This window comes from Pieris napi, chromosome 14 (assembly GCF_905475465.1).
Source record: "Pieris napi chromosome 14, ilPieNapi1.2, whole genome shotgun sequence".
Classification (NCBI taxonomy): domain Eukaryota; kingdom Metazoa; phylum Arthropoda; class Insecta; order Lepidoptera; family Pieridae; genus Pieris; species Pieris napi.
Window position 1 is genome coordinate 3551379 of NC_062247.1, and position 27657 is coordinate 3579035.

The window sequence follows — 27657 nt, forward strand, 5'->3', positions numbered from 1 at the left end:
CTAATTTCCTAAGAGCCCAGAACTGCCAGATCTTCGTCATTTTATAAAAGCTGAAAGTTCTTCTGTGCGTGTCCCCTATACAGGTAAGAACGACCAGGGACTATAGAGTTTGGGTAGTGGTTACTTTGGCAGGACACAGGTAGTAAAGGTGTATAAAATAGTACCTTAAATTCGTTATAGTATAAAGCTCAATTTTTTTATATTTTATTAGGGATAACTTAAGGAATCTCGTAATCCATTGCCAGACACTTATGACAGTTGCAACCCCCTGCCAGACACCCCTAAACTTTAATAAATTATAATTATACTTTCGTTAGAGTATAAAAGCTATATTTTATATATGTTACTTGGGGACCTATGAAAAATGTTACCTCAATAGCCGGACAGTTTTAATGGTTTTTACTCCTTGCCAGACACATTTAAAGTCCGCTGTAGGTCCGAGCGCGAGCGCTTAGTCGATTGCGATCTTTAAAGATATTTAATAATAACATTATTTTATTACGCTCCTAGCCATGTTATATAAAGTAAAAAATGTAATTTTATTATTATAAAATACAAAACAACTATTATTACATGGAAAAAAATATTTATTCGTTATCGTCGATAATTTCATTTTCTTTGTCGTCATCTATATCGCCTTCTTCGTCAGTTTCTGATAAAAAATAAAAAATGTTATTCAGTTATGAATAATTAAAAAATTATGTACATTAATTTGTCATAATAATAACATACCTGATTAAGTTTTGAACGAATCACTAACATAACTTGGTAGTTGATCTCCTGTAAACCATTTGAATTGGTATTTGCCATTTTTCAATACCCAGCTGTTATTGTCTGGTTGATATGTGGTTGGATTTTTCAGATGAGCATTATTCCATATGGTACATACATAATTTGCTCGCAGAAATTGCTGCAATAGCTCGCTTTGGCATGGTGGTAGATTTCTGGCGTCTAAATTTCGCAACTTCTTCCGGTCAAAAGCTTCATTTACATCGGTAATGTATACAAATCGATCAATATTTGTAGTCTAGCGTCATCAACACCAATAACATTAGGGACATTATAAACACTGCATATAAATCTCTGAATAATATTGAAGATGTTTTGTTGGAAATCTAAATTTTCAATTAATTCGCTGTTGCCGTAGTTTTTGAAAGCTTCCTGGTACTCGGAATATTTTTTTAATTTCTTGTATGGTATCGATTTTCCTTTTCTGAAAAACGCAGGGTTAAAATCACTTGGCATGAAATCCAGGTAAACTTTGACAAATCAACTGTCCCAACTTTGCATGTATTTTAGTTAGGTCCACATATCTTAAGTTATTGCCAGTACCCGTAAGCATCCGAACAACCGAATCACTTTTAAGATGATGCATGTTACCAAGCATTATAGCCGCAATATCGGTATCAGCACTTCTTATTACTATTTTTTTACCCTTGCGAAGTAAATAATCGCAGTCGACTAAGCGCCCTATCTCACTCGCACCCGCTAGAACAGTCGTTACCTCGCGCTCGGACCTACAGTAGACTTTCAATGTGTCTGGCAAGGTGTAAAAACTATTCAAACTGTCCGGCTTTTGAGGTAACATTTTTTTATAGGTCCCCAAGTAACATATATAAAATTTAGCTTTTATACTCTAACGAAAGTATAATTATAATTTATTAAAGTTTAGGGGTGTCTGGCAGGGGGTTGCAACTGTCATAAGTGTCTGGCAATGGATGACGAGATTCCTTACTTTATCCCTAATAAAATATAAAAAAATTGAGCTTTATACTTTAACGAATTTAAGGTACTATTTTATACACCTTTACTACCTGTTATCTGCCGAAGTAGCCACTACCCAAACTCTATAGTCCCTGGTCGTTCTTACCTGTGTAGGGGACACGTAATAAGAAGTTTCAGCTTTTATAAAATGACGAAGGTCTGGCAGTCCTGGGCTCTTGATCTATAAGTATTATCTATAAATTATAAAAAAAACTGAAATTGCAAAGGTATTTTATATTATATTATTGATCCCATAATCCCTCTCCTGCCATCGCCGGATTTGAACCCTACATTAACCAACAAGTTCTAAATTGTTCATACTACAAAGGCAGTGATTATGACGGAATTCCAGTTTATACTTCCTTTCCAGTGTAATAATAGTAAAATAACTTGGGTTGGATAATATAATTTTATTTATACATAAAATTTCAATTACATGGACATCTTATCCCCTTATCGCACAGATTAAGCTTAAAAAATCAACAAACTGCCACCGAACATAGTATTTATAATATTAATTATATTTACAGATTAATTCTACACTTATAAACACATACTATGGCCTAACTAAGACAATGTTAACACGTATCTTTCGCCGTAGTTAAGTTATTTCGATTAATAGGTAAGAAAATTTGATTTGTATAAAACAAGGGTCATGTATGATCGGGTCTTGCTTTATCAAACATGTTTAATTGCTTAGTCAATGAATCTCAAAATCTGTATTAAAACTAGATGTTATAATAGATACGGTCATATGATTTTAGTCTCTAGGTACTCTAGTTGCCCTTGGCAACAGAAATAGCAATGGCACGAATATTTTAGTACTTAAATAGGTAATTTGATAATCAAATGTTTCCTTTGACCTTGCAGGATGGTGGAGTATGTTATAACTGGTTTTTTGAAACGTTCATGTAAAATTATTTTTCATTAGTAAAGCTTTGTCGTACTTTATTGCTTTAAAATATTTAAAATAGCTTTACTAATCTTAAAGTTTTTGATTAGACATATTTCGAAAAATCATTTGTTCAATACAAAAGATTTAAACAGATTATATGGTTCTTATAAAACGTTATATAATTTGCAATACTCTATAAAAAAGTTTTTTGTCAAAAGTTTGTCTTACACAAGTGACTTATCAGTTTAATATTAAACAATAATGTACTCGACACATTTCGGCGCTAAATGTTTTATTCACTATAATATATTATTAATATTTTTTTCTTGTACATCAGTGATAATATTATAAATCATAAAAGAACGGAAGAACGAACAAAAAACCAATTTAATATTTTTTCAAACAATCTTGAAAAACCGTAAAACTTGAAATAAAACGCTTATACATTATACTAATATTGCTTTCACTTACCTTATAATCCAAATAACATAACAGTAACAATAACAAATATTACAACATACATAACCATCTAACAACTATAAATGTAATGGATTATGTGCGCGTTACTTTAGAACAATGGAAACCACAATTTTAAATTAAACCATTTATACACAGTGGTCTGTCCAACTCCTATGTTACCAACTAAATAAAATGACTAGAAACCAAAATTATAATTACACGAAAGTTTACGCATTCAGGGTCACTATAAATTTTATTCACAATTTTTTAAAATTCCGTCGAAGAAGAATTAATTTATCCAATATTTTTTCGCCAATACACACTTCATCGAGATGGATTTAAACCTTTGCTACATTTATTTTAAGATATTAAACAAAGTCTGGTATAACAGATTTCAATTTATAACTTAAAGTGAATACAATAATAAATTGGAGCTACTAAGACCTTGCGGTAATTTTATGAGGTCAGTGAGGCTCTGTTAATATAATTAATATTATAATGCATAATTTATGCACGCACGTTTTGTTAACTAAATACTTTTAAGGCGTTATTTAGAAGGTGAACAAATTTGAATTAATATGATTAAGATTGCGTCAGCATACTTGTTTGTTACTTCAAAAACCCAGAAACAAGGTGTCTGTGTCTTATATTCCTTCTAAATGAAAACATAATTTTTACATGTTTCGATTCTAACATTATTAACATCTATGACTTTGCCAAGACATTGCAACAGGCGTGACCTATATAAATTGACCAATTTAAATAATATTAGCTCACGCTTAGTTGCGAGACTTCTGGCAGTGTGTCTGTCCATCGGCGTCGGTATCACTTAACATCAGCCTTGCGATTCTGTAAACAATAAACAATAAACTACAAGCTCCCTCCTTATCAGAATGCCAAATCATAAAAAGACTGCTTCACGACTGATTTGAGCGCGACCGCCGCTGCGAAAACCGCTGTGCGAGTTCGAAAAGTGAGTTACAGAATCGCAAGGCAGGTGAGCCTCGATTGTGGTTTATTGGTTAATTTAGTGGGTCACGCCTATTGCATAGTATTCTTCGTGAAATACCCATAAGTTTCTGGAATATATAAGAAAGATTAGTTTTGCAACTACGTGTAAACTAGGGGCACTGTATTTATCATGCAAGTAAGACTTTGAGTAACAAAGTCATTTAGTTCAAAATACGACTAACAAAAGTCTTTCAATACAAAATGATATTATTGCTATTCTATAAGGTTAACAATTCAACAACGTATTGTCCATGCAAATGAATAAAACACTCTTTGGTAGCACTAATACCATCTTAAAACAAAAATTAGGTCACGCTTGAGTATCACCGTCAGTGAAATGTGATGGTCCTTCGACTGAGCACACGGAGTCTTCGGGTGTCCTTGAAGCGTCACCGGCTTCACTAACTTCAATACCACTAGCCTTGTTTCTGCCCCCACGCCGTGCTTGAAGCGCCTATACAGCATAACATATTTTAAGAATACCCTCACAATATAATATATTATCTTGTGTTAAAATCAGCACAGCGGTAATACTGATTATTCATTGTATAATTGACGGCTTTAGCATTAACAATGTAGACTGCTGGCGCCATCTAACGACGAAACCCTTGATTAATTTCTTTTTAGCGCTGTAAATACGAGGTATGATAACTCAATGTTGAGATGTTCTGTAGTTACTGTCATATTTTTACCAAAATGTCATACAATTTTGTTGTATTTTCAAGCGATAGCACAAAGTAAGCAAAGTCTCACAACGATTACAACCAATTACAAAAAGCTTTCTATTATTCGAGTTTCTATTATTCAATTTAAAAATGCTTACGTTTTATTCCATATAACAGAAAAATACGAAATAGATTATGTTAAGAGAACATATTGATCCACAACTGAACATTTATCGTGTATAAATTTATGAAGATTTTGTGATAATCAGACGGACATATTCATACTATAAGCCTTATTAAATTTTTGGTCCGTTTTTTAAATTAAATTAAATTTATGTGATAACATACAATTTTTGACGTGACAAAGTCTAATAAATCGATGAACGCCGGCTGCACGCACGATAAAGTATGACGCAGTGTCCCGTTACGCTCATTGTCTCGTTACGCTCATTGTCCCGTTTCGCTCATTTATACGCTTGGGCCGCATTTGCTCCTTCTTTCTATCCATAAAAAATTGTGTAAATTGAATAAAAATTATTAAATTTACATGTTTTGTTATGACGTTGTCACGTTAAACTATAGTTAAAGCGAGTTCTTTTGCGAAATATGCGCGTTAATAAAGAAGGCTTATAGTACGTCAATGAATAGTTAATATTTAGATTGGTAAGGGTGCTACATTGCTGGTATCCATCGGAAAGCACAACACACTGGGTCAGCAAAGGTCAGTGCTTGGTGGAGTCAGTTAGGGGAGAGCAGGGCTAACGGGGGCATGCGTGCTCCGAGTGCACATGCTCAATATGTCATAACACCTTACCTTTTCTCGGCTGCCTTTTTTCTACGTGGGACGGAATGGAATATGAAACATCAAATTAATGATTCGGTCAAGGTTATTTTAAGAATTTTTACGTCGAGAACTTAGCTTTGAAGGACGCATTTTTAAAATAACCCTGATTTGTGATTAGTTTAGGGATGGTTAGCACAACAGATGGACAAATGAAACAAAAATCTAACATATATATATGTATAGAAATATAATAATTATCGTAACTAGATATGTATATATCCTATGTATTGTTCAATTAAAGATTTACGATTACCATGAACAAGAAGAATAACGTAAAATAATCGTCAGATTCCATTTTATCTTTTGGTATACAACAAACAATTCTTATCAAATACTCAAGATATTTTTAACGTAGGTGGTAGAAAATAAAGTAATCATTGTTCATCTTGAGATAACTGTCTTTCGATGGATTTAAAGTTTAGCCTGATAAGATTTCCTGCATCATTTTTCTGCTTAGTGACACGAATGAAATAATAATTTTATAAACAAAATAAACTACCTATACTAAAATTAGTCGAATAGTGTCAAGAAAACCCGGGTTTTTCGGGTTTTTACTTAATTACTTCTCCTATGAATTGAGATGTTATTGTATTGTTTCAATACACAGGTAATATGTATATTTGTCGTTATTTTAGTCTATTTTATAATATTGTCGTCTAATTAGCACCAACATCCGTATATTTTCACATTATGTATTTATATATATATATCAGTGACGCTACAACCTCTTTAGGTCTGGGCCTCAGATTTCTGAATCGGTTTCATGATTAATTTCATGTTAATTTTTAAATCTAATAGGCAAGCAGGTGATCAGCCTCTTGTGCTTGGCACACGCCGTCGACTTTTTGGGTCTAAGACATGTCGGTTTTCTCACGATGTTTTCCTTCACCGTACGAGCTAGTGTTAAATGCGCACATAGAAAGAATGTCCATTGGTGCACAGCGGGGGATCGAACCTACGACCTCAGTGATGAGAGTCGCAGGCTGAAACCACTAGGCCAACACTGCTTTTTTTTCACATTATTTATTCTGATGAGTATTGGCTTTAAAAGATTTAAATTAAATATTCATAATTTCCAGCACCCGCCAAAAGACTTATCTAGCCAAGATGGCGGCCTACCAGTCCAAATGACGTACCATGTCTGTAAACGTAATATTTTTACGTGTTAATTATCATTCTAAATCTAAGCAAATACATATATGTATTATATTTCGATGAAAATCATTCTCCGACGTATTTAAACTCCAAGAGTATTTAGATTAGATAGGCAAAGACATTAAATTCACAAACATGCTACGCTATCGATTCGACTAATCTGTGACCGTTTTGTAACTAACGTGCGTATAAATATTTCAAGTTATAGATTATTTAAATAAATTAATGATTATTTGCAAGTTATTTTATTTTTCAATAACGCTTTTTAAAGCCATACTTTATATGTATTACTCTCAATAAAACGTATTCTTTCAGGTAGATTATAATACGTACTTGTAAAGAGAATCGTCGATGAGGCGGTTTTCTCCCGCCTCTCCTCTTGCTGATATGAGGGTTGTCCGTGCGCAAGGTTTTGTTACGTAATATCTCCAGCTGGACGTAAAGCCTTTTCAGCTCAGCCCTGAGTTCTTCAGGCGTGGGCTCTTCTTCGGTTTCAGCGGCGAAACCTTCTGCGGGACCTCGACGTGACACCTAGATTCAAAGTTGTTTACAAATATTGACTATTAACTCAATTAATCCGTTCTTATTAAAGTGACAACATATAATACATCCCAAGATATACCTGTGTCATAAATTAAATATTTTGTATTTATATTCTACTATTTTCTTCTCTTTTGTATATATAGTATATATACAAAAAAATCAGTGGCGCTACAACCTCTTTAGGTCTTGGCCTCAGATTTCTGAATATGTATCATGACCATTTTTTTAAATCTAATAGGTGATCAGCCTCCAGTGCCTGACACACTATGCCGACTTTTTGGATCTAAGACCAGTCGGTTTCCTCACGATGTTTTCCTTCACCGTTCGAGCAAATGTTAAATGCACATTGAAAGAAAGTTTGTTGGTGCACAGCCGGGGATCGAACCTACGACCTCAGGTAAGAGAGTCGCACGCTGAAGCTACTAGGCCAACACTGCTTAAATTTAACTATACACAAGAGTAATTCAACTTTGTTTTACTTATACCTTGTTAGCTTATTGTCACTTTTTATTACCCCTTAGTATAACTTACTTCCTGAGCAAGCGACCTGGCACGATATCCGTGCCACAAACGTGGCGCCAGCACACAGGCCAAAGCAGCGCCTGATGATAAATGAGCTCGAGCTGCTGATACAAGGGGTGACCTCTCAGGAGCTGCCCCCGAAATCGCCGCTAGACGCCAAGCGAGACCACTGGCGCCCTCTACCCATAAGGCAGATGCTAGCCACCCTCGTTCCTGAAGACGTTTAAGCTCATTACAATAAAAAAAATATCATGTGTCCAATTCACACGTGGTAGAAGTGAAACCTTCAAAAACTAAGTTTTTATAATTAAAATATGTAAATTAGACTTTTTCTCTTTCTAAATGTAGGATCTTTTCTTTAAAAAAAAACATGTTTTAATGTTAAATTTTAATTTATAACTTTAATATCAATCTTTATTTGGTAAAAACTAATATAATAAAAGTTTGAAATAAATTCACAAGTCCAACGTGGGAGAAAATGAGATAGGAAGCATTATACAGTGTATAAACTTTAAATTAAGTAAACTTTAAATTAAGAAAATTTTAAATTAAGGTAGTAAGAAGTTTTCACTTCAAAAAGTTTCTATAATTAATGATATTATGTGAATAAAATTGATAAATTTCATCTAATTTTATAATTGAACTACTTACTTGACTTACTTATTTAATTTTTTGCACATCTGTTTTTTTTATTTCAGAAAATGATCAAATACACACTAATTTAAAGTTTATACACTGTATAATGCCTCCTATCTCGCTCTCTCCCACGCCAAATCCTATTAATTTATGTGTCTGTCTCTTTTTACTGTCGCTTTTTCCGTTGCATCCGGTTTGAAATCACAACGATTCTAAAGAAGTTTCACTTCAAAAGTTCTTGCTTATATTAAATTACCCAATTGTTGCCGAAAAAAAATTAGGAAAATTTATACTGGCGAGCTGACCTCCGTTCTCCTCGGTCTAATAAACTTTCATATTCCAGCCAGGTCTCGATAATGCAATACATTTGATTTGCCTGTTTCGAATACTTTTATCGGGTTTCGTGTCCCCATACATAGAAAGTTTAATTCCTATAACTTATTTTTTCAAAGTTGATATGTTATCGTGATCCCCTACTGCTTTCAAGCGCCTTTTAAAATCGCTGTTATAATCTTTTGTGTACTATAAATTTCTGTGTTTACACTTTCGTGTCTATTATTGGTTTATTTTTATTATTAGTTGTGTTACTCAAACTATTATTAAAACAATATTTTATCTATGAAACAATTTCGGGACACTACTATAACTGGTGTATTTTTGAAGTGAAACTTCTTTAGGCGCATGAGGGTAAAAGTTTTAACGTCACGAAGATGTGCGTTTTTGTCGAAGAAAAGGGGGGAGAACGGCGAGAGTGAGTTGAGAGAGAGTGAGAACGGCGAATTACATTATAGAAATTATATTTTTAAAATTAAAATTTCGTAAAGAGAATTTATCAAATATTAGTAGTATTTTATGTTTATTGAAATCTTAAATGACGAATTTCAAATTAAAATGCCACGTGTTTTAACTATCGCAGAAATAAATTTAAAAATTAAATTTATTATTTGTATTAACTGTCGACACTTTTAATATTTTACTGACGATTAAATTCATTAAATTCTTAACATATCTTCCTTTTTCCCTCCCTCTAAGTCTCGGAAATCTAAAGTTTTAGATTTGTATATTTATACATGAACAAGAGTTAAAAATTAGTTTGCCAAAGAAGTTTCACTTCTGACATGTGTACTTTGTATTTTTATTTACATATCTTGTATTTGTGATGTATCTGTAATTTTTCCATATTAATAGACAAAGAAGTCCACCAAAAGTATTTATATACGTCTAGTTAGTCATTAATAATAATAAGTTTGACGGAAGATCATAAAGTTTCTGGTTTATTTTACGCCATCTTTGAAAAATAACTATGGTAGTTTAAAAGTTTAAAAGTTAGCGGTGTTTGAACAAAATCGTCCCTTAGATAAGCAGGTATAGCTGTTCGTCCTGCGCATGCGCTCTTTTGTATATCCACTCTATCACAGTTTGAGAGATAGACTAGAGGAAGAAAATTTCTGTATACATAGCAAAACTCAATAGAGATAAAGCACCGTGACCAAGTCAGTTTGGAAAGCAATATCAGACCTGAAAGGGCACATTGGCATTCCTCGCTGCATGTGCTATCCGAAGACCAGCAATCAGCAACAGAATCTCGGCTCCAGCTGTGACGTGATGCCAGGCAGGGTTTGCGCATCCACCCCCGATGTCGTCTTCGCAGGCGGAAGTCGCTGTGAAAGCAGCCAGATAGCAACTAGCGCCTATCATCATGGCTGCTACTATCCGTAAGACCTGGAAATGTTTTATAATCATCGCATTAACATCGATAAAAGGGAGTGGATAAACAAATAAAATATAATTTATATTTTATAAAAATATATATTTTACGTGATCAATACCTTCATAGATTTCGCAGATGTTTAAAATGCAAAGCAGTGATTTAAATTAACTAAAAAAACTCATTAATCGGTAGTTATTAAAACTAATTGATAATAAACTCTTATTTTGTTCCCTTTCGAGTAGAGACTCTTGGGCCGTGTGGTTCAAGTCCACAGGCGCTAATTAAATATTTAAGTTGACGCCTGGTAGATAGTACCCCAGTTGGAGCTTTCTTTGCTCATCGAAAAAGTATCTCAATATAGTGAGGAAATGTTAAATGTCGTACACTGCCACAGGGACCAAACTTTTCAAATTTGTTTTAATTTTCTATTTTTCCATTTTTAATTATGAATATTTACTATATTAATATTTATTAACTTATTAAGAATATTTTGTGTGTGTTGGAAACAAATCGATCTAAATTAATAATAATATTTTTTGGCAGATGCAGGTATTTCTCTATGTTAATTAAATTTATACATTTTTATTCACAATGCGTAAATACTTTAATAGATACTTAGAAGTATTATTCACCATATTTAAAAATATACATACTCTTCTGATTAGAAATATCGTAACGTGTCAAGTAAAGTAACAATAGAAAAATGAATACAGTATAAGATAAAATTCAGTTATATAAGAACCACGAAATAAATAAATAAGAACTATTATAACGCCTAAAGTACAGACATCTAGTTCAGAACCCAATTTTATTTCTACATTCTGTGATAAGTACCTCCGCATCTCTAGGAGTCCATCTATGTGCCTTCCTAGTCCGAAATTCGGCTAATAGAACCCATAATCTGAGAACTACGGACCCGTAGCACGCTACGAAACCCAATTCTCGTAGCCATGCACCTGTTACGCAGCGCCATTGCGCCCCAGGTATGTACTGTGCGGCTGCCTGAAAATGTTTAGGTACTTAATAAAATATGATAATTTAGAAAAAATATTTTTTAAGTTATACTTCTTTAGGCGCGTTATGAAAAATTGATGAGAGTGAAATTTTACGATGCGCGCGCACCGTGACACAAAATTAACAGAATGAAGTTGCCCACGGTAGATGCTACGGCATTGGACATAATTTAAAAACAACATTCGAATAATAATAGAATTTATGTTACACTTAATGTAAGAGAATAATAATAAATAATTATTAATTAAATTTTTCAAATGTAAACTGAACTTTATTGACTATAATGACTCCTTTTCCAGTCTTTGATTATTTAAGTGTAATTAATTATTTTCATGCAATCAAAACTATTTTTAATAATGCCAAAGAAGTATAACTATTATATATATACTATATTCTTACGCGCGTACATAAGTACACGCACCCTTTTTTTGTGTATATTTTATTTTCTCAAAACCTTTTTGGAATAGACGCTTTTTTGGCTAGCTTTTTATATAAATGCATTTGAAATTCAACTTCAACTATTACAACAGAAAGTTTACAAAAATATATAGAAAAGTTCTTTAAGAAGGTTTTGTTGCACAGCTGTCCTCTTGTACAGCTTGCCTTTGTGGCACAAAGGTCTCCTCCAGCTACTTCCAGTGCTTCCTATCTCTGGCAAGTCTTTGCTACAAAGGACCAGTGCCTTTTTAAAGTCATCTGCACACTGCACGCATGATCTAACTCTCCTCCGGTTGGTGTTGTAGCGAGGTGTCCATTGAGTGACTTTTTCGACCATTTTGCTCTCTGGCCTCTGAGCAGGTGTCCTGTCCATCTCCATTTAAGCCGTTTGGCTCTGTTGGACCACTAAACTTGGAACACTTAGCAAGTCACAAGCTTTTGACTTGCGACTTCCTTAGTGGTCCAAGTTTCGCAGCCGTACGTTAGGATAGGTAAGAAGCAGGTGTTGAAGATGAGTTTGAAATATTACATTATTATTTTTCCTACACCTTAAATCGTATTTAAAAATGGTGCGTAGATATATAAGAAGTAATTACACTCAAAGTTATCAGATATTATTATTTGATATTTTACAAACTTACTTACCGAGCCGTACATAAACATTGCTCCGAGGAGAACAACTTCTAAAACAGTCCACATCCCCATGGCAACAGCCTGAAAAATTGGTCGCCTTTTTTAACTGTATTATTTTAATATCAATATCATAAGACTAACTAAGTCGATACTATGAAAAATACATTTACTTGATAATATTCAACAGATAATCAACCTGCAACCGACGTCTTGTTAACTGAGTTATTGTTAAGCCAGAATTCGAACTAGAACTCTTTATTATTTACATACCAAACCTTAATTAATAAAAACAAAACATTAAATATTAACTATATTTGAGGATACGTTAACAAGAATTGAATAAACGAATGCTACGTATTTAAATTTAACATTAATTTAAACTATTTTAGTTTTAAGCATTTCAATTGAACCTACAGGTTATAGGTTTCTTGAATTCTATAAAATTAAAAATAAGTCAACAATGTGGTCTTAATTAAAAAATGTTAACTTATATAATCACGTCAACCTTAATCATAAAATAGTTAACGGTTTCTGCTAAAAAAATAATAGAACTAAGAAAAATTACTGAAAAAAAAATCATACCTTGCATTTTCTCTTTTTAAAGATAATAAGCCCAATGATGAGACATGTAAGCATGCCGGTAAGATTTGCAGCTAATAAAGCTGCTCTATAGGTGTCTGGTAAGCAGGCCGTGGCGTTACTCCCGAAGCCACAAGGCGTGCAAGACAGCTTCCCGATCTCCATTAATTTAAGACGAGATAACCAGCCTCCACCCTCTTGGTGCCAGTGATTGGAACGGCATTTGCATTGGTACTGAAATTTATTTATTTTGAAAGTTACACTGCATAGATTACATTTTTTTACGAAATATAATATAAATCATACATTTAAAGACCAGTGTAGTTTATATAATAGAAATTGTAGTCAATTTAAAGCTAAAAATATTTTTAAATATGGCGAATGTGACAGTGACTAAATATAATATAAAAGTACAATAAATTATGCTTTAGACATTGATATACAAAAAACCCAAGATGCACAGTCTCGAATAAAAGTAACGCTCGAAAGTGTCCCGAAACACTATTTCTGTCCCTTTCTATAACAGTATGTCTATAACAGTATATGTTACAAGCATATATTATTGCAAAATCAACCTTACGCGAATTGCTTAAAGTTGTTATTACAACGCAGTGTATACGTACTTAAAGCAATAAAATTTTACGACCGACCGTGGTCGGTAGGACAAGGTATTGAGTGGAGTCGAACATGACTTTTTTATTTACAACTATTTAACATAATTTTAAATTTATCCGACGTTTCGGGTGCTTTACAGCGTGCGTGGTCACGGTGACTGAAGACAAAAGGTGTTGGATGTTAAATAGTTGTAAATTTATAATAATACATAACTTTAATCCGGTTAAAAAGTTTTTTCTTTAAATTAAAAAAAAAATGTTAAATTGGCTACCTCCAGACCTACACTTTATATAGCGTAAATATATTTGTCAAAAACTACACACAAAAAAGTTCAAAAGTACATAAATTTATTTATAAAAAAAAAACACAAATAACATCGACTCCACTTATTACACGCGAGACTATTTGAAATGAGCGCACAATTTCGAATGTTGCGTTCATTTTTTGAGGACGGTTTTTAGACGTTGATTGTGCATCTTGGGTTTTTGTATATCAATGGCTTTAGATATTACATTGCATGCAAGGTAATTAAAAAGATTCGCTTAGATATTAATGAGTTAATTGTATAAACAATTTCTTATTCAAACAGAACTCGACAGGTATTTGGCCACAATCTCACCTGATGTTAAGTGAGATGCGGCCTATTGGAGGGCACAGCTGTCCAGAATATGCCTATTTAACAGCCGATTAACCCATTAAACTGACTAGGGAAGACAGAAGGGGAGAAGAGAAGTAGTGGAACTCCTTTGATGTTTGTACAAGCAACGACGATTAAAATCGTGCAGGGCGGAACTCAACAACAAAGGGGCGAAACTTTTGTATTATGTTACTTTTTCTATAATTATTTTTTGTATTTTTATACATATTCGGATAAAATTACGCTTCAATCGGAGTCTAGTTAGATCTGTTAAACCATTTAGAAGGAATAAGTCAAAACTTTCACTGAGCATGTAGGATTTGAATTTTATAACTTATCCATATTTTTATATAATCCATTATACGCATTTAATTTGATAAATAGCCTTGGTTTTGAAAATATATTGCGTCGACCCCATTAGGGTAAAGGTGAAGGAAACGCGAGACATATAGCCTTCGTGTGTAAATGTAATTAAGCAGGTAGGTAAAAAATACATAAGCCGCTCATATATTTATAACATTTTTGAATGAAGAATTAATACCTCCAATTTCTGGTCATTACTTCCGGGAAGAGCCTCGCACGCAGTTGTCATTGTATCGCACAGTGGTGTGCCTCCCAGCCACTCATTCATAGCGTCTTCACACGGTAATGTTGGTAAACTGCGGAAAAGTGCAGCCGCTGCCCTCGTGGAACCCGCTCCCCTAGCTGCTGCCGTTCCACCCCACCAACCTGGCTCTCCTTCACAGGAATACCAAGCATTGGACCACATGACAACACTAGCATTCCAAGCGGAAGCCAGCGTACGCCAGAACGGCTGCAATGTGACCGAGTTGTTCTGTTGAAAGACAACGAGGCGAGATGGTTCCGATATGTATAAGATTCCTAGATGTAATTGCGGAGCTCCAAGCGCAACAGCAGCTGGCGGTGGATGGAGAGGAGTTCTGGAGGCTGCCCTAGCCAGGGCTGAAGCTCTGGCTTCATCAGCCACGCCTTGGTCTACCAGCTCTGATAACGCACGGGCTATTTGGACAACGGCGGCCTCATATTCACGTATATTCTGAAATTATTTTTTGAAAAATGAAATATACCTACAACTTATTTTATTTATGCTCTCAAAAATCACACATGTTAAAAAGCGGACAATCAAATACTTATGAAGATATGTAAGGTATAAAGGATCACACACAAATTACATGAGAACTTATGAAGGCGCTAACCAGATCCGTCCATGCAACTTCCTGACAATCGAAGAATATAATTACATATTTGTATCTACTATTTTCAATTTCTTTATTTTAGAGGAAATCGTAGTCGTCTCTTTCGTATATATACTTGATAGTTTACAAAAATATGTTTTTCAGCCTGAGTCGTAAGAACCTTAAAATTTTTTGAAAACCTCAAACGCTAGGCGACAAGCTACAATCTTTCGAGCGTTTTCTAATGGCGCGTCTAAACGGGCCATGTTTTGCTGCAATTGATGGCTGCACTGTTGGCCACTAATTGCTGGGCCATTACAAAAATATTTTAATGCAGCTGATGGCCGAACAATCTATGGCTGGGCAATGTGTTGCAATATGTCTGCAATAGTATGGCCCATGATGCAGACTCCTAAACGGGCTACACAAACCGGCAACAATGGCTGACGAAATCACAATCATTTTTACGTAGTAATCTTATGGCGCGTCTAAACGGGCCATGTTTTGCTGCAATTGATGGCTGCAACACTGTGGCCGGCAACATTGCAAACAATAGCAGCCACACTATGCAATATTGCAGTAATGTCCCGGCCATATAGCCAAACATGTTTTGTATAGCCACATATGGCCGATGTTGCCCCGATGGGTGGCCGGACGATCGCTAGGCTATCGAATTCAACTGCAATATTGCACAGCCAGTTCTCTTGTTGTTTCAGTCACTCCCTTTGTTATGGCATAGTGTATCCTTTTCTACGCGACATGACGTTTGCTTTGAGTGAAGTGTTTTGTGCTTTATTCTGTGTTTTGCGATCAGCTGTATTTGACGTTAGATTAATACGTAAAAATGACTACTTTTGACATTCTAGTTCTTGAATAATTTATTATCAAGACTTATTTCTAGACTCAAATTGTCTACAGTTTCACGCCTATTTAAGTAAGGTCGAATCCACAATCTCTTCTTTTTCTGTTTCTTTTTTAAAACAATATAAGCTGCTGCGACAAGTGTGATTTCGTCAGCCATTGTTGCCGGTTTGTGTGGCCCGTTTAGGAGTCTGCATCATGGGCCATACTATTGCAGACATATTGCAACACATTGCCCAGCCATAGATTGTTCGGCCATCAGCTGCATTAAAATATTTTTGTAATGGCCGGGCAATTAGTGGCCAACAGTGCAGCCATCAATTGCAGCAAAACATGGCCCGTTTAGACGCGCCATAACGTCAAATACAGCTGATCGCAAAACACAGAATAAAGCAACAGGCACACTTCACTCAAAGCAAACGTCATGTCGCGTAGAAAAGGATACACTATGCCATAACAAAGAGAGTGACTGAAACAACAAGAGAACTGGCTGTGCAATATTGCAGTTGAATTCGATAGCCTAGCGATCGTCCGGCCACCCATCGGGGCAACATCGGCCATATGTGGCTATACAAAACATGTTTGGCTATATGGTCGGGACATTACTGCAATATTGCATAGTGTGGCTGCTATTGTTTGCAATGTTGCCGGCCACAGTGTTGCAGCCATCAATTGCAGCAAAACATGGCCCGTTTAGACGCGCCATAATTCAAACTTCATCGAGAAATTTTCTTCGCTATTCTATAGAATATTTCCATTACAATAATTGACTCAACTTGGCTGGCATAATACACAAAGAAACCTAAAGACATCTAACGACGAAATTGTTATAGTAGTAGTTCTTTCGGTTGATGTTGAAAGTTGCAATGACGTAGATGAAACCTCAATATGGGTCACAAGCAATCTGTTTTCCAAGTTTATTTATTTAAATCAAATTCTTACTGGTGGTAGCGGCGGCGGCCTCCTCAGGTTCAGGGTATCACATTGCTGGAGCGCGTGCGGCGGGTCGGCGGGCGCGGCGCACACCCACGTGACCAACGCCAGCGCCGCCCACCGCGCCCACATCTCTCACCTCCACCACACCTGAGGGATATTCATCTAAACAAATGACCTGGAGGTGTTGGCGAGGTTGATTGTGATTGGTCAACTATACTAGCATTGTCTTCTTTAACGGAAACCCACGTTTATGTGTTTAAAGAATGATCTAGAACGATTACAGACGCTACACGAACCACTATCTTTTAGTATAACCAATCAGTTAATCAAAAGGCGCCATTGTTTAGCTTATACTCAATCTTCTGTGTCGTTTTTGTTGTAAAAAGATTTCAGTATTTTAGTGACGCAAAGAAAGTAATAAAATATCGTAAATTAACTGGCTCTGCGGTTGTTCAGCGGCGGTCAGTATTGGTGTGTAAAATATAGAATGGTAAACTTTGATAATTTTTGTTAAGAAAACTTCGTAAGAGGCGGACTAACTGTTTTAAACATAATTTTATTTTAGTTATCACTTAAATCAATCAAACATTCATTATATTCATACTTGTAGTCTAGTAGTAGTAGGCAAACAAGTTTAAAAAAAAACAAAACAGTTAACTAGATTACTACAGAAATAAAGTTAACTGAAAAATAAATATGATAGAGTAGGTACATGGATATTAAAAGCAGGTAAGTAAAGTTACTATTAATATTTTTTGGATTTGAGTGCATGCACACACACATATACATGTTTTGTTATGACTCATTATGACTTTTCGGTGGAACCTGTGATAACCTAAACCTGTGATATGGATAGGCTGGAAGGCCTAACTTGGAAGCCAATCTCCCAATTCCTTCTGTTAAGAAGTGTAATCGTATTGTTTAATTCAAATGTTATATGGGAGAAAAAATAAAGTAATTATTCTCCTAAGAATTTATCGCTATCATATCAGAGACCATATTGTTTATTTCAAATGTTATATGGGAGAAAAAGAAAGAAATTATTCTCCTAAGAATCTATCGCTATCATATCAGAGACCATATTGCTTATTTCAAATGTTATATGAGAGAAAAAATAAAGTAATTATTCTCCTAAGAATTTATCGCTATCATATCAGATACCATATTGTTTATTTCAAATGTTATATGAGAGAAAAAATAAAGAAATTATTCTCCTAAGAATTTATCGCTATCATATCAGAGACCATATTGTTTATTTCAAATGTTATATGAGAGAAAAAATAAAGAAATTATTATCCTAAGAATCTATCGCTATCATATCAGAGATCATATCGAAGATTGAAGTCCTGCAGCACAATGGCTTTATATCGCTCCCAATAGATTTCCACGGCTATAAGGGTATTAAAGATCCGTAAAGGGGATCGAACGTTCAATTTGTAATAAGTACATAAGACCATATTACTGCATTTGCCAGTTTTCGGATTACGTTCGCAATTCGCTCAGATATAGCACTCGTTAAATTCTCGATTCCCAGGAGTTGTACATTTTGTAAACCTGTTGAACATCTAGTATATTTTTATCCAGTATTTTTTATTTCAAACTAAACTTCTATCTTCTTCTTTCTTTTTTTTTCTTCTTCTTCTTGATGTATAAGAGAAGGGTCAAGTCAAAAGTACCCATAATCGACGAGCATGCATGGTGAATGAGAAATTGGATGAATGCGAGTGAGATATGTCAGTACCATAACAAGTGAAGATCTTTGCTCTGTGCCTACCCCTTCGTGCTTATATAAATAATACTTTCGGCGTTGGTAAATTGAAATGAAAGGCTATATCCGAAAGTAACCTTAAAATAAATCAGGCTAATTGCTGATTATAATTAAAGTTATATGTATTGCGTACAAACTAAAAATATAAATTATAATTTAAAATGAAAAATATTACCATTATAATCTAAGACGCAATAGTGTTGAAGGAATTTTCTCACAAGAGAACATTCGGTTCTAAATACGATTATACGATATCGAGATAATTATTGAGAACTGAAAAATACAGCACACGAAAAATTATGAACAATATTTTCGTCTAGTTTTCTATAGATAAGTCAAGTAGACGTTATAGAAGCGAAGATATATGTTCATGACTATAAACATATCTTTTATTCATAATGGATAAGTCTATTTGTGCTACGACAGACATATAATGTAAAATACAGCACATGAAAATATATACAAACTTTTCTAAAGTTTCGTCAAGTAAATAGAGTCATAGATTTCATTTACAAGACATTTTATGTAATTTTACGATGAATAAGCTCATGAATCACTCTTAAGTCACGTTCTTCTCAGCGTTTTTGATATCTATAAACGTTTTTATTAGAATTCCTTTCCATAAAACCTAAGGTTAGTCTATCTCTTTTTTATATATAAAAGGGGGGTCAATGGCAACGGAAACGTACTTACAGGACTGGGCGTCCTAAAGGGCAGTGTTGTGCCCATGGACACCTATTTTTAGTGGGTGCGTTGCCGGCCTTTGAGGGAGGAATACACTCTAACATTGAATAGTCCACCGGGAGTCGATTAGACAGATTGCTGGTTCGCAAAAGAAAGTTCCTTGTGAAACGGACTGTGGAAGACTTCCAGCCATCAAGGTGATGATGATGAAATTTTGAATTGATACGGCTCATACGGTGTTGTAACGAGGCAGGAGGGGTCAATCAAACGATTCTTCAGAACATCACCTGTCTCTGCGTAGAGAGAGAGTATCAAGCCGATCAGTTATACGTTGGAGATTGATAATTGTACAAGACTTTCGCTGAATTTGGTCAAAAGGTAGTTCTGAGCACCAGCCGAGATGTAGGTAAAATAATGCAATAAAACATTATGGTTTTTTTTTTTAAGTGACGTTCATGAGCGAAGTAGCGATATGTTATTTGATTTACATGGCGTGTACACTTATTTCATTCCCTTTATAAGCAAGCCCTAGCTCCTGACTAATGACCTGTAAGGGCCTTAACCTGTCGGTCCAGCGAGCACAGCATCGGCCTCGTCTTTACCGGTCACTACAAGTTTCATGTTTAAAATACAATTTTAATCTGAATGTTAAAACGAATCCTTGTGAATAGGTTCTTTTAATATGAATCCTAATGATAAGAAAACTTCATTTGTAACAAAATAGGTGAATAAAAATATGTGAATAAGTAAAATAGTCATATTTCTAGTAAGTACTAATTTTAATATAAATTTTGAGATATAATTTTTTATTGTATAATTTGAATGATAAATTATTAACTTGAATTAACCTTATCCTTCAATAAAAAATTTTTTCATACAGTCAATTAACAGCATATTATACAGGTACACTTAACTATACTGAATCATAATTATTTTTTCTCGTTACTAAGGCATAAAACCGTCTTAGATTAAAAAACTTAATGTTAAAAAGAAATCAAAACAAATGAATAACTTTTTATCGTGAATATATTGCTTTATTAACCAAAACGAATATTTTTGAGTGCAATAGTTCACGGGCTGTTGACAATCGTTGAACTTGGCTATGTGCCAAGCATAGCTATTGCAACAGAGGTTTTGGAGACTTTGAGAGGATTTCGTATAATCTTGATATGTTTATATTATTCTCTATTTGCCAAGTGCTGTTTTGGCATTTTATAAACCTAAACATACTAGCTTTCCATTGCGTAACAGAATTGGGTCATATCTGCATCGTTATTGCTACGAGTTGTAAATTTAAAAAAATTGGCGCTACATTTCTGAATCTGTTTCATGATCATTTTTCAATCTAATAGGCAATTAGGTGATCCCTCCTGCGCCTGACACATGCCGTCGACTTTTTGGGTCTAAGACATGTCGGTTTCCTCACGATGTTTTCCTTCACCGTTCAAGCGAATGTTACATGCGCACATAAAAAGAAAGTCAATTGGTGCACAGCCGGCGATCGAACCTACGACCTCAGGGATGAGAGTCGCACGCTGGAGCCACTTGGCCAACACTGCTCACGAGTCGTAAATGCTATAGAAAAAACTCTTACATGTGTCTTTTACAGAAAAATCTACGATATATGTAGATATAGGGTAATTCGGGTAATGTAAATTGTAATTCAAATATTAATATGTAATGTTATTAGAATGTTAAAATAAATAAACATAATATAACATTTCCATTTGCAGATGACTCATTAAGGATGATTGTTGTTTAGTTTGATAAATATTAAAAGTCCAAATTCTTAATAGTATTGTTTGTTTACACAAAGTAATTATCAAGTATTATTTCCTCCTCCGCGATGTGTTTTATTTTATCTGTTATAATTAGCTTTAAGTAAAGGCAAACGCCGTGAACAAAAACCAAGAAACCAAAATTATGACGATTAAAGAACTATATGTTTATAGCACCTGTATCTTTTTTTTTGTGTTCTAGTGTATCTGCAATTGGCTATCAGCCATAATCAGATATTTTCTGAGGTTAATATCTTAATTTAAAAAATTTAAATAACTCTCTCCATAGTAGCTCGTAATAGCGCGTTTACCCATTCAAAAGGGAATTAAACATACATATCAGAATGAACCTAGTAGACTAAAATTGGGACGGCTGATGGCGACGTGTATCTCGTTCGTAGGTATATACAATATACATGTTAAGTTTCTCATGTAACTTATTTTATTTATTTCATATATTTACATTCTTTTTATGTAATGAGAAATAAAGTTCTTTAAACATTAACACAATCGCAAGCCTTCCGGAAGTATCAATCCATGATATTAGGTGAGCCTCGTGCCAATTTCTATATACATTGATATACTATTAAGGTCGATCTTTAAAAGAACTCTCATATATTTCTTAGAAACAATAAAACTCATACACTCTAATAAATATTTATGTGCTTTACGAAATGCTCGTAAAAACTAAACAGATGTTGTTAATATTCAATGTATAATAATCGTCAAATCATCTGTTTACCTGATATAAAGCAGTGGATTTATTTTTGTTCGGTTACGTAAACAGTTTCACAAGAATAACCTTGGAATTTTATTACAATGGTTAATTGATGGTAACCGCGACTATTTGTGGATAGCAACACAGCTGATTGGTATCTAGTGTAATGGAAATGGATAGGCCATACACTCCGAAGGGATCACGATCATATTCCCAAGATGGCGCTTGATTGGAACCCGCAAGGAAGGAGGAAGCGTGGCAAACCTGGCGCCGTACAGTTGCAGATGAGGCAAAGAGAGCCGGTAAGACTTGGAGCGAGGGGAAATATGAGGCTCAAGACCGAACGCGATGGAGACTCGCCTGGTTAGTATTGCTTTTTTATACAAGTATAATTTCAACTTCAAAATACGTTTTTCATAAAATACATCGTAATTGCACTATTATAACTAATGTACTTTGTCTCTTTTCATCCTTACGTAAATACTAGTTGACAGTAAGAGACGAAAGATTAGTAGTTAAAAGAAATTTCAATTATACAGTTCAGTTTTGTATCGAGCAGCCCGTACATACAACGACCAATATTTATGCGGAATATGGTTAAAACTAGTATTAAGTATATACATATCTCAAAATCACCTGCATCATGAGCATACTCCACATACACACCTTCACATACCCTCACTTTTATACCATCACACATCACAGCCAAATTAGGTATTACTGAGTTAAATGTATTGAATATTTTTTATTGTTTTTTCCCTATTCTTTATGTTTGAACCTCATTGGCTATATTTTAAGCGTAATTGTTTGATTTATATATATTTTTTGCTAGCTGTATTATTACGAAATAAATAAATAAAATACAGATTATTTTTTTATTAATATCTAGTAAATAAATGGTAATTGCACCATTGTAACTAAAGTACTTTGTCTCTTTTCATCCTTACGTAAACACGGACAGTAATAGACGAAATATTACAAGTAAAAAGAAATTGCAATTATACAATTCAGTTTTACACACAAAAACGTACAAGTACGTACTTTGTACAAGTACGTACTTTGTGGATTTTTAACAATTTCAAAGAAATAAACATAAACACGTTGTCAGATAGTAATTTCTAATAAAAACTACTTAAAGAAATTTTAACGATTTAACTGATGAATGATAAAAAAAACCTGGCATAATATTTAAATCAAAATAAACTAAAGAAACACTTACTTAATATTAATGGCGGTGAATCTGTATTCTTTATGTGATAAAGCAATTTCGTTAGCTCTCTAATTAATTGGAGCCTACGTCAGACCACTCAAGTTGTAATGAAGTGTTTTCCGATTCTGTGTCACGCAATAAGCCTGAAACCAATCCCCATCCCACTCTTGTATCATAAAAGATAGCAGATACACATGGTACCGTATTTCAAGGTTTCAAATAGGGGACAAGGGGCATCAACATTAGCATAGGCATGTATGAATATCCAGAAGGAGAGATGAGAATAAGCAGATCGACCATGGATTCTTTATCAATTATATAACCGTACACAGTTATACACCCTTTATGGTTTTATGTTTATTTGTATTAAATTATGGTAGATAAATTATTTATTACACTTATGTATCTAAAGGGACTTCACGCGAAGTACATACATATATCCTCACTTTCACACAATCACACGATACAGCCGATTTAGGTATTAAGTAATTAAATATACTTAATTATTTATTGTTTTATTCCCTTAAAAATTAAAAATTAAAAATTAGGTATAATTGCTTACCTATATATTATATAGGTAAACAAGTACACTTATGAAAGTCAACAAAAAAGATTATAAATTGATTCTAAATTTACATTTACTATATATCTTTAGTATAATTGTTTTTTGTTAATTTAATTAATGCTATGAAGTATGAAAAAATAAAGAGGAAACGTCCTCGATATCAAGTCTTTTGTCCCAGAGGCTTTTGTTGTTATAACTTTTGTAATCTTGAACGATATGATCGTCATTCTGTTATGAAATAATGATATACGAAACTGTAATATATGTATGAATCTGTATCTGAATATTTTAAATAGATCTGGCCATTTATAAATCTGTTTATTTAAAAAAGCATGATGAGTTCGCCAACGGACATTATAATGATCATACGAACAAGAAGAAACTATAATCAGATCGAACATTCAAACCAAAAAACCAGCGGTTTTATAAACTTTGTTCCTGGAACCAAGATTCTGTATCTTGATGAATTTTTCTTTCTTTATAGGTAAATTCCTAAACCTTCTGTTCTCAAGCCGTGGTATAGCTCCAAGGCATGTCAGTTCCGCCATTCGAATTACGCGAAATATGTATTGGTGACCAGCCGTAATTCGAACTCACGATCACGATTAGGTACGATTTATCATGTTCAATTATCTTCAGTGTCAAAGTGAATTGATATTCAATAGCTATTTGACGTTTACAGAACGTGTACGAATAAGAAAATACGAAATAAGTAATTGTTGTCAATTTAATAAGCAATTGTTTAATATTTATAGTTAAAAATAAATAAAATAAAAACTTTGTTGGTTTTAAAAAGTAAAGTAAAAGAAATTGTAACCAATATTTATATAATATTATATTCCTTAAAAGTACTTTCAGTTGTTTATTAATGTATGAATTATGATACTTATTTACTAAGAGTCTCCAATAAAATGTGATAATCAGTTTGACGCAATTATCTTTTTTGTAGAATGTTATTTTATTTTTCGACGGTAATATACATTTTATAGCAAAAGTATGTATCAATTCTGAATTACTTTTTAATTATTATTATCATTATATACAGACATTAGTGTCGCTTATGCCCGCCATGTTTTTTCCCAATAAGATTCGCATTATCACTATTTATTGAACACCCGTCGTAAGTATTTTACCCTTAGATTTGTCGTATAAGTTTTTCACCTGAGTATGAAAATACATAAAGGTGGGAACTGACCAAAGTTACGAGGTGTAATGTAGCATTCGCATCGAGCGTGTTACGCATCGAGCATGTTACGCTGTGTTCTAAAATCGGCGTAACATGCTCGTCAAAACTCTGTGCTCCACTTTCGCCGCCAGTGTTCACGAGATGTGATAGTGATAATGTTGATATCTTTCATTCTTTTTAATTATTGTTTCATCCAAATTAAGAAGAAGAAAAAATGTTACTGGACATAAAACTTATTTAAAAACACAGGCGTATGAGGTGGTTTGTTATTAATTGCAATATTAAAAACCAAATGATTACTGGACAGTATAAAAACTTTGTACGCAGGTCTCGATTTTGAAGAACTGTTGAATTTAATTGGACCAAAAGTACTTAAAAAAGACACAATTTATAGAAAATCATAATCATGATCACTCGCGACGAGCGACGCGTAATTACTGAACCGCGTAACAGTCAAAGGATTCGCCAAAAAACCGACAGCCGGGTGGAGCACTCAAAGCGAGCAACGAGCGGCTCGTTGCTCGCTGGTTTCCCCGTAAAGGTCGATTTACATCAAACGAACATAGAGCTAGAGCTAGAACAAGAGCATTCTTTCGTAATCTTTTAGTGTAAACGAAAACTAGAGGTATCGATTTACATCAAGCGAACGAGCATTCTTAGAATATTCTATAGAATCTTTGCGAACGCACTAAGAACAACGAAAGAATGCTCTACGCCTGTTTACACTAGAAGAATTTGATGTAGTGGGGATAGAATGAGCATTCGCTCGTTTGATGTAAATCGACCTTAACACGACGTACTGACTGCACGAATGCTCGCTGTGTAACATTACATTACATGTTACATTACACCTCGTAACGTTGGTCAGTTCCCACCTTAACAGAAACAGGCTATGAACACGGGTAAGGCGGTGACGCTCCACTGATCTCGAGATACGTGCTGTCCACTTCAATAATTTATACGAATCTGTGAGTATGCTTACTCAGGTGTGCGGTACCTCGTACGGTATAAAATATGCATCTCTTTCATATGGATGTGTTCGAATAACGTTTCTCGTTTTCCCCGATGTCTATATAAATAAAAATCACGGAGCATCACGACTTATTTTTCGTTGTTAGAATTATTTTTAACAGAAGATCGGGGAAAGAGGGCATCTATGTCTCAAAATAAACTTAGTTATTGTATAGTAACAGTATTTGGCAATACCATATTCATTTCAAGTAGGATACAAACTAATATTGTTTTATGGAGGTAAAGGTATTTCTAGAATATTTTTTAAGTCATAATCTTATTTTGTCATATGCGCTATCAAGTACCTAACGTCAAACTGAGATACTAAAAAAAGAGTGATTTTTTTTACATAGTTTCACTTCTTAGAAGTCCGACAAGCTACAGAACAGAAAAATAGTATATTTACGTAGTCTAGTTCCTTTGGGACCAACTCAGCTACTGAAGTGATATTTATATTTAAAGACAAAGGTCAATTCTTTAAGAATTCTTAAATCCTTGTACCTAGACTACTCGAACCTGATACAATACATTCCACTAATAATATTATGACTGAGACAAACATGTAACTGATTTAAGTCTAGGAAACTTATATATGTAAATATTTGAAATCTATATAAGAGCACGATTTGGCATTAAAAAATACATGTTAGTCTTTTTCGCCCTTCAAGCATTTTCAAAACTATATAAAAAAAATGATATCTATTAAAAATAAACTATTTTCCCCCTACCCCTACCCAACTTTCAACCCCCTTTTTTTAATAGCAATATTAGTTGTCTGTGCCTATAATGGCAAAACGTTTGCCGTCAAATAAATCTACTATAAAAATTGCCACAGTTTTAGCGCACAGATTGATAATAAGATTTACTCTACAGTCTACATCAATTTTGTTTATTTTGACGTGTAAATCGATAACATTATTACGATAGACTTCTCATGACATGTGTCCCTTGACATGTCTGGAACTAAATTGATGAATAGAGGAACTACGCTTTAAAAGTACCCCCAAAAGTTAAATCAACAGGCGGAGAAGAATGACATTCTCATTCGTCTAAGGAAGGTCAAAGACATTAGACGTAGCATTGCCTGTACAATCGATTTCGTATAACGGGTAGTGTTGTGTTCGTCTTAAATAGCTGAATCGAATTTAGCAAATTTTCACATAGAAACTTTACGTAGATAACAAAAAAAAATATGGTAAAATCAAACTCACGTGTGCTTTAGACATGACATCCATTTTCCTCAGTTCGAAGTCAAAACCACATTGATAAGCACGAATCAGGTATACTAGGTACTTCACAGTAACACGAAAATCATAATTGGAAATTGTCCGATTTTTCACAATTGATCTCAGCGAATCACAAACAACGTATTGAAATATGACAAATATTGATACACACTAGGTTTATTTGCAATTATTACTACTAAACGGTGTTTTTAATGATTTTGGCGTATAGAACGTGCAAAGAGGCGATTCGGCGCGCCACTGAGCGTTATCCCGATTCCCGATCATCTCGGCACGCGTGTCGCGCATGCGTCGGGCATCCTCTAGCTTTTATTGAAAACATAGAACGCTAGGACATTGGAAAAATCCTCGAATATTACTAAAACGTGCCTTTAAAAGT

The 27657-nt window shown here is 34.1% G+C and overlaps 1 protein-coding gene and 1 pseudogene across 2 annotated transcripts; both read right to left on the reverse strand.

Moving 5' to 3' along the window:
* Window positions 1-596: 596 nt before the first annotated feature.
* LOC125056279 lies at window positions 597-1420 on the reverse strand (annotated as a pseudogene).
* Window positions 1421-2159: 739 nt separating this feature from the next.
* Window positions 2160-27518, reverse strand: LOC125056105 (probable G-protein coupled receptor 158). Of its 2 annotated transcripts, XM_047659043.1 has the most exons (11): window positions 27246-27518; window positions 17121-17261; window positions 14663-15178; window positions 12873-13103; window positions 12303-12371; window positions 11040-11207; window positions 10013-10216; window positions 7868-8071; window positions 7127-7324; window positions 5609-5629; window positions 2160-4583 (listed from the first exon to the last, which is right to left on the reverse strand). In XM_047659043.1, exons 2-11 carry the CDS (start codon window positions 17241-17243, stop codon window positions 4440-4442), a joined length of 1878 nt encoding a protein of 625 aa, XP_047514999.1. In that variant the 5' UTR covers window positions 17244-17261; window positions 27246-27518; the 3' UTR covers window positions 2160-4439. The 2 variants fall into 2 exon arrangements, with proteins under 2 accessions (XP_047514999.1, XP_047515000.1); XM_047659044.1 differs by lacking the exon at window positions 5609-5629.
* Window positions 27519-27657: the final 139 nt, after the last annotated feature.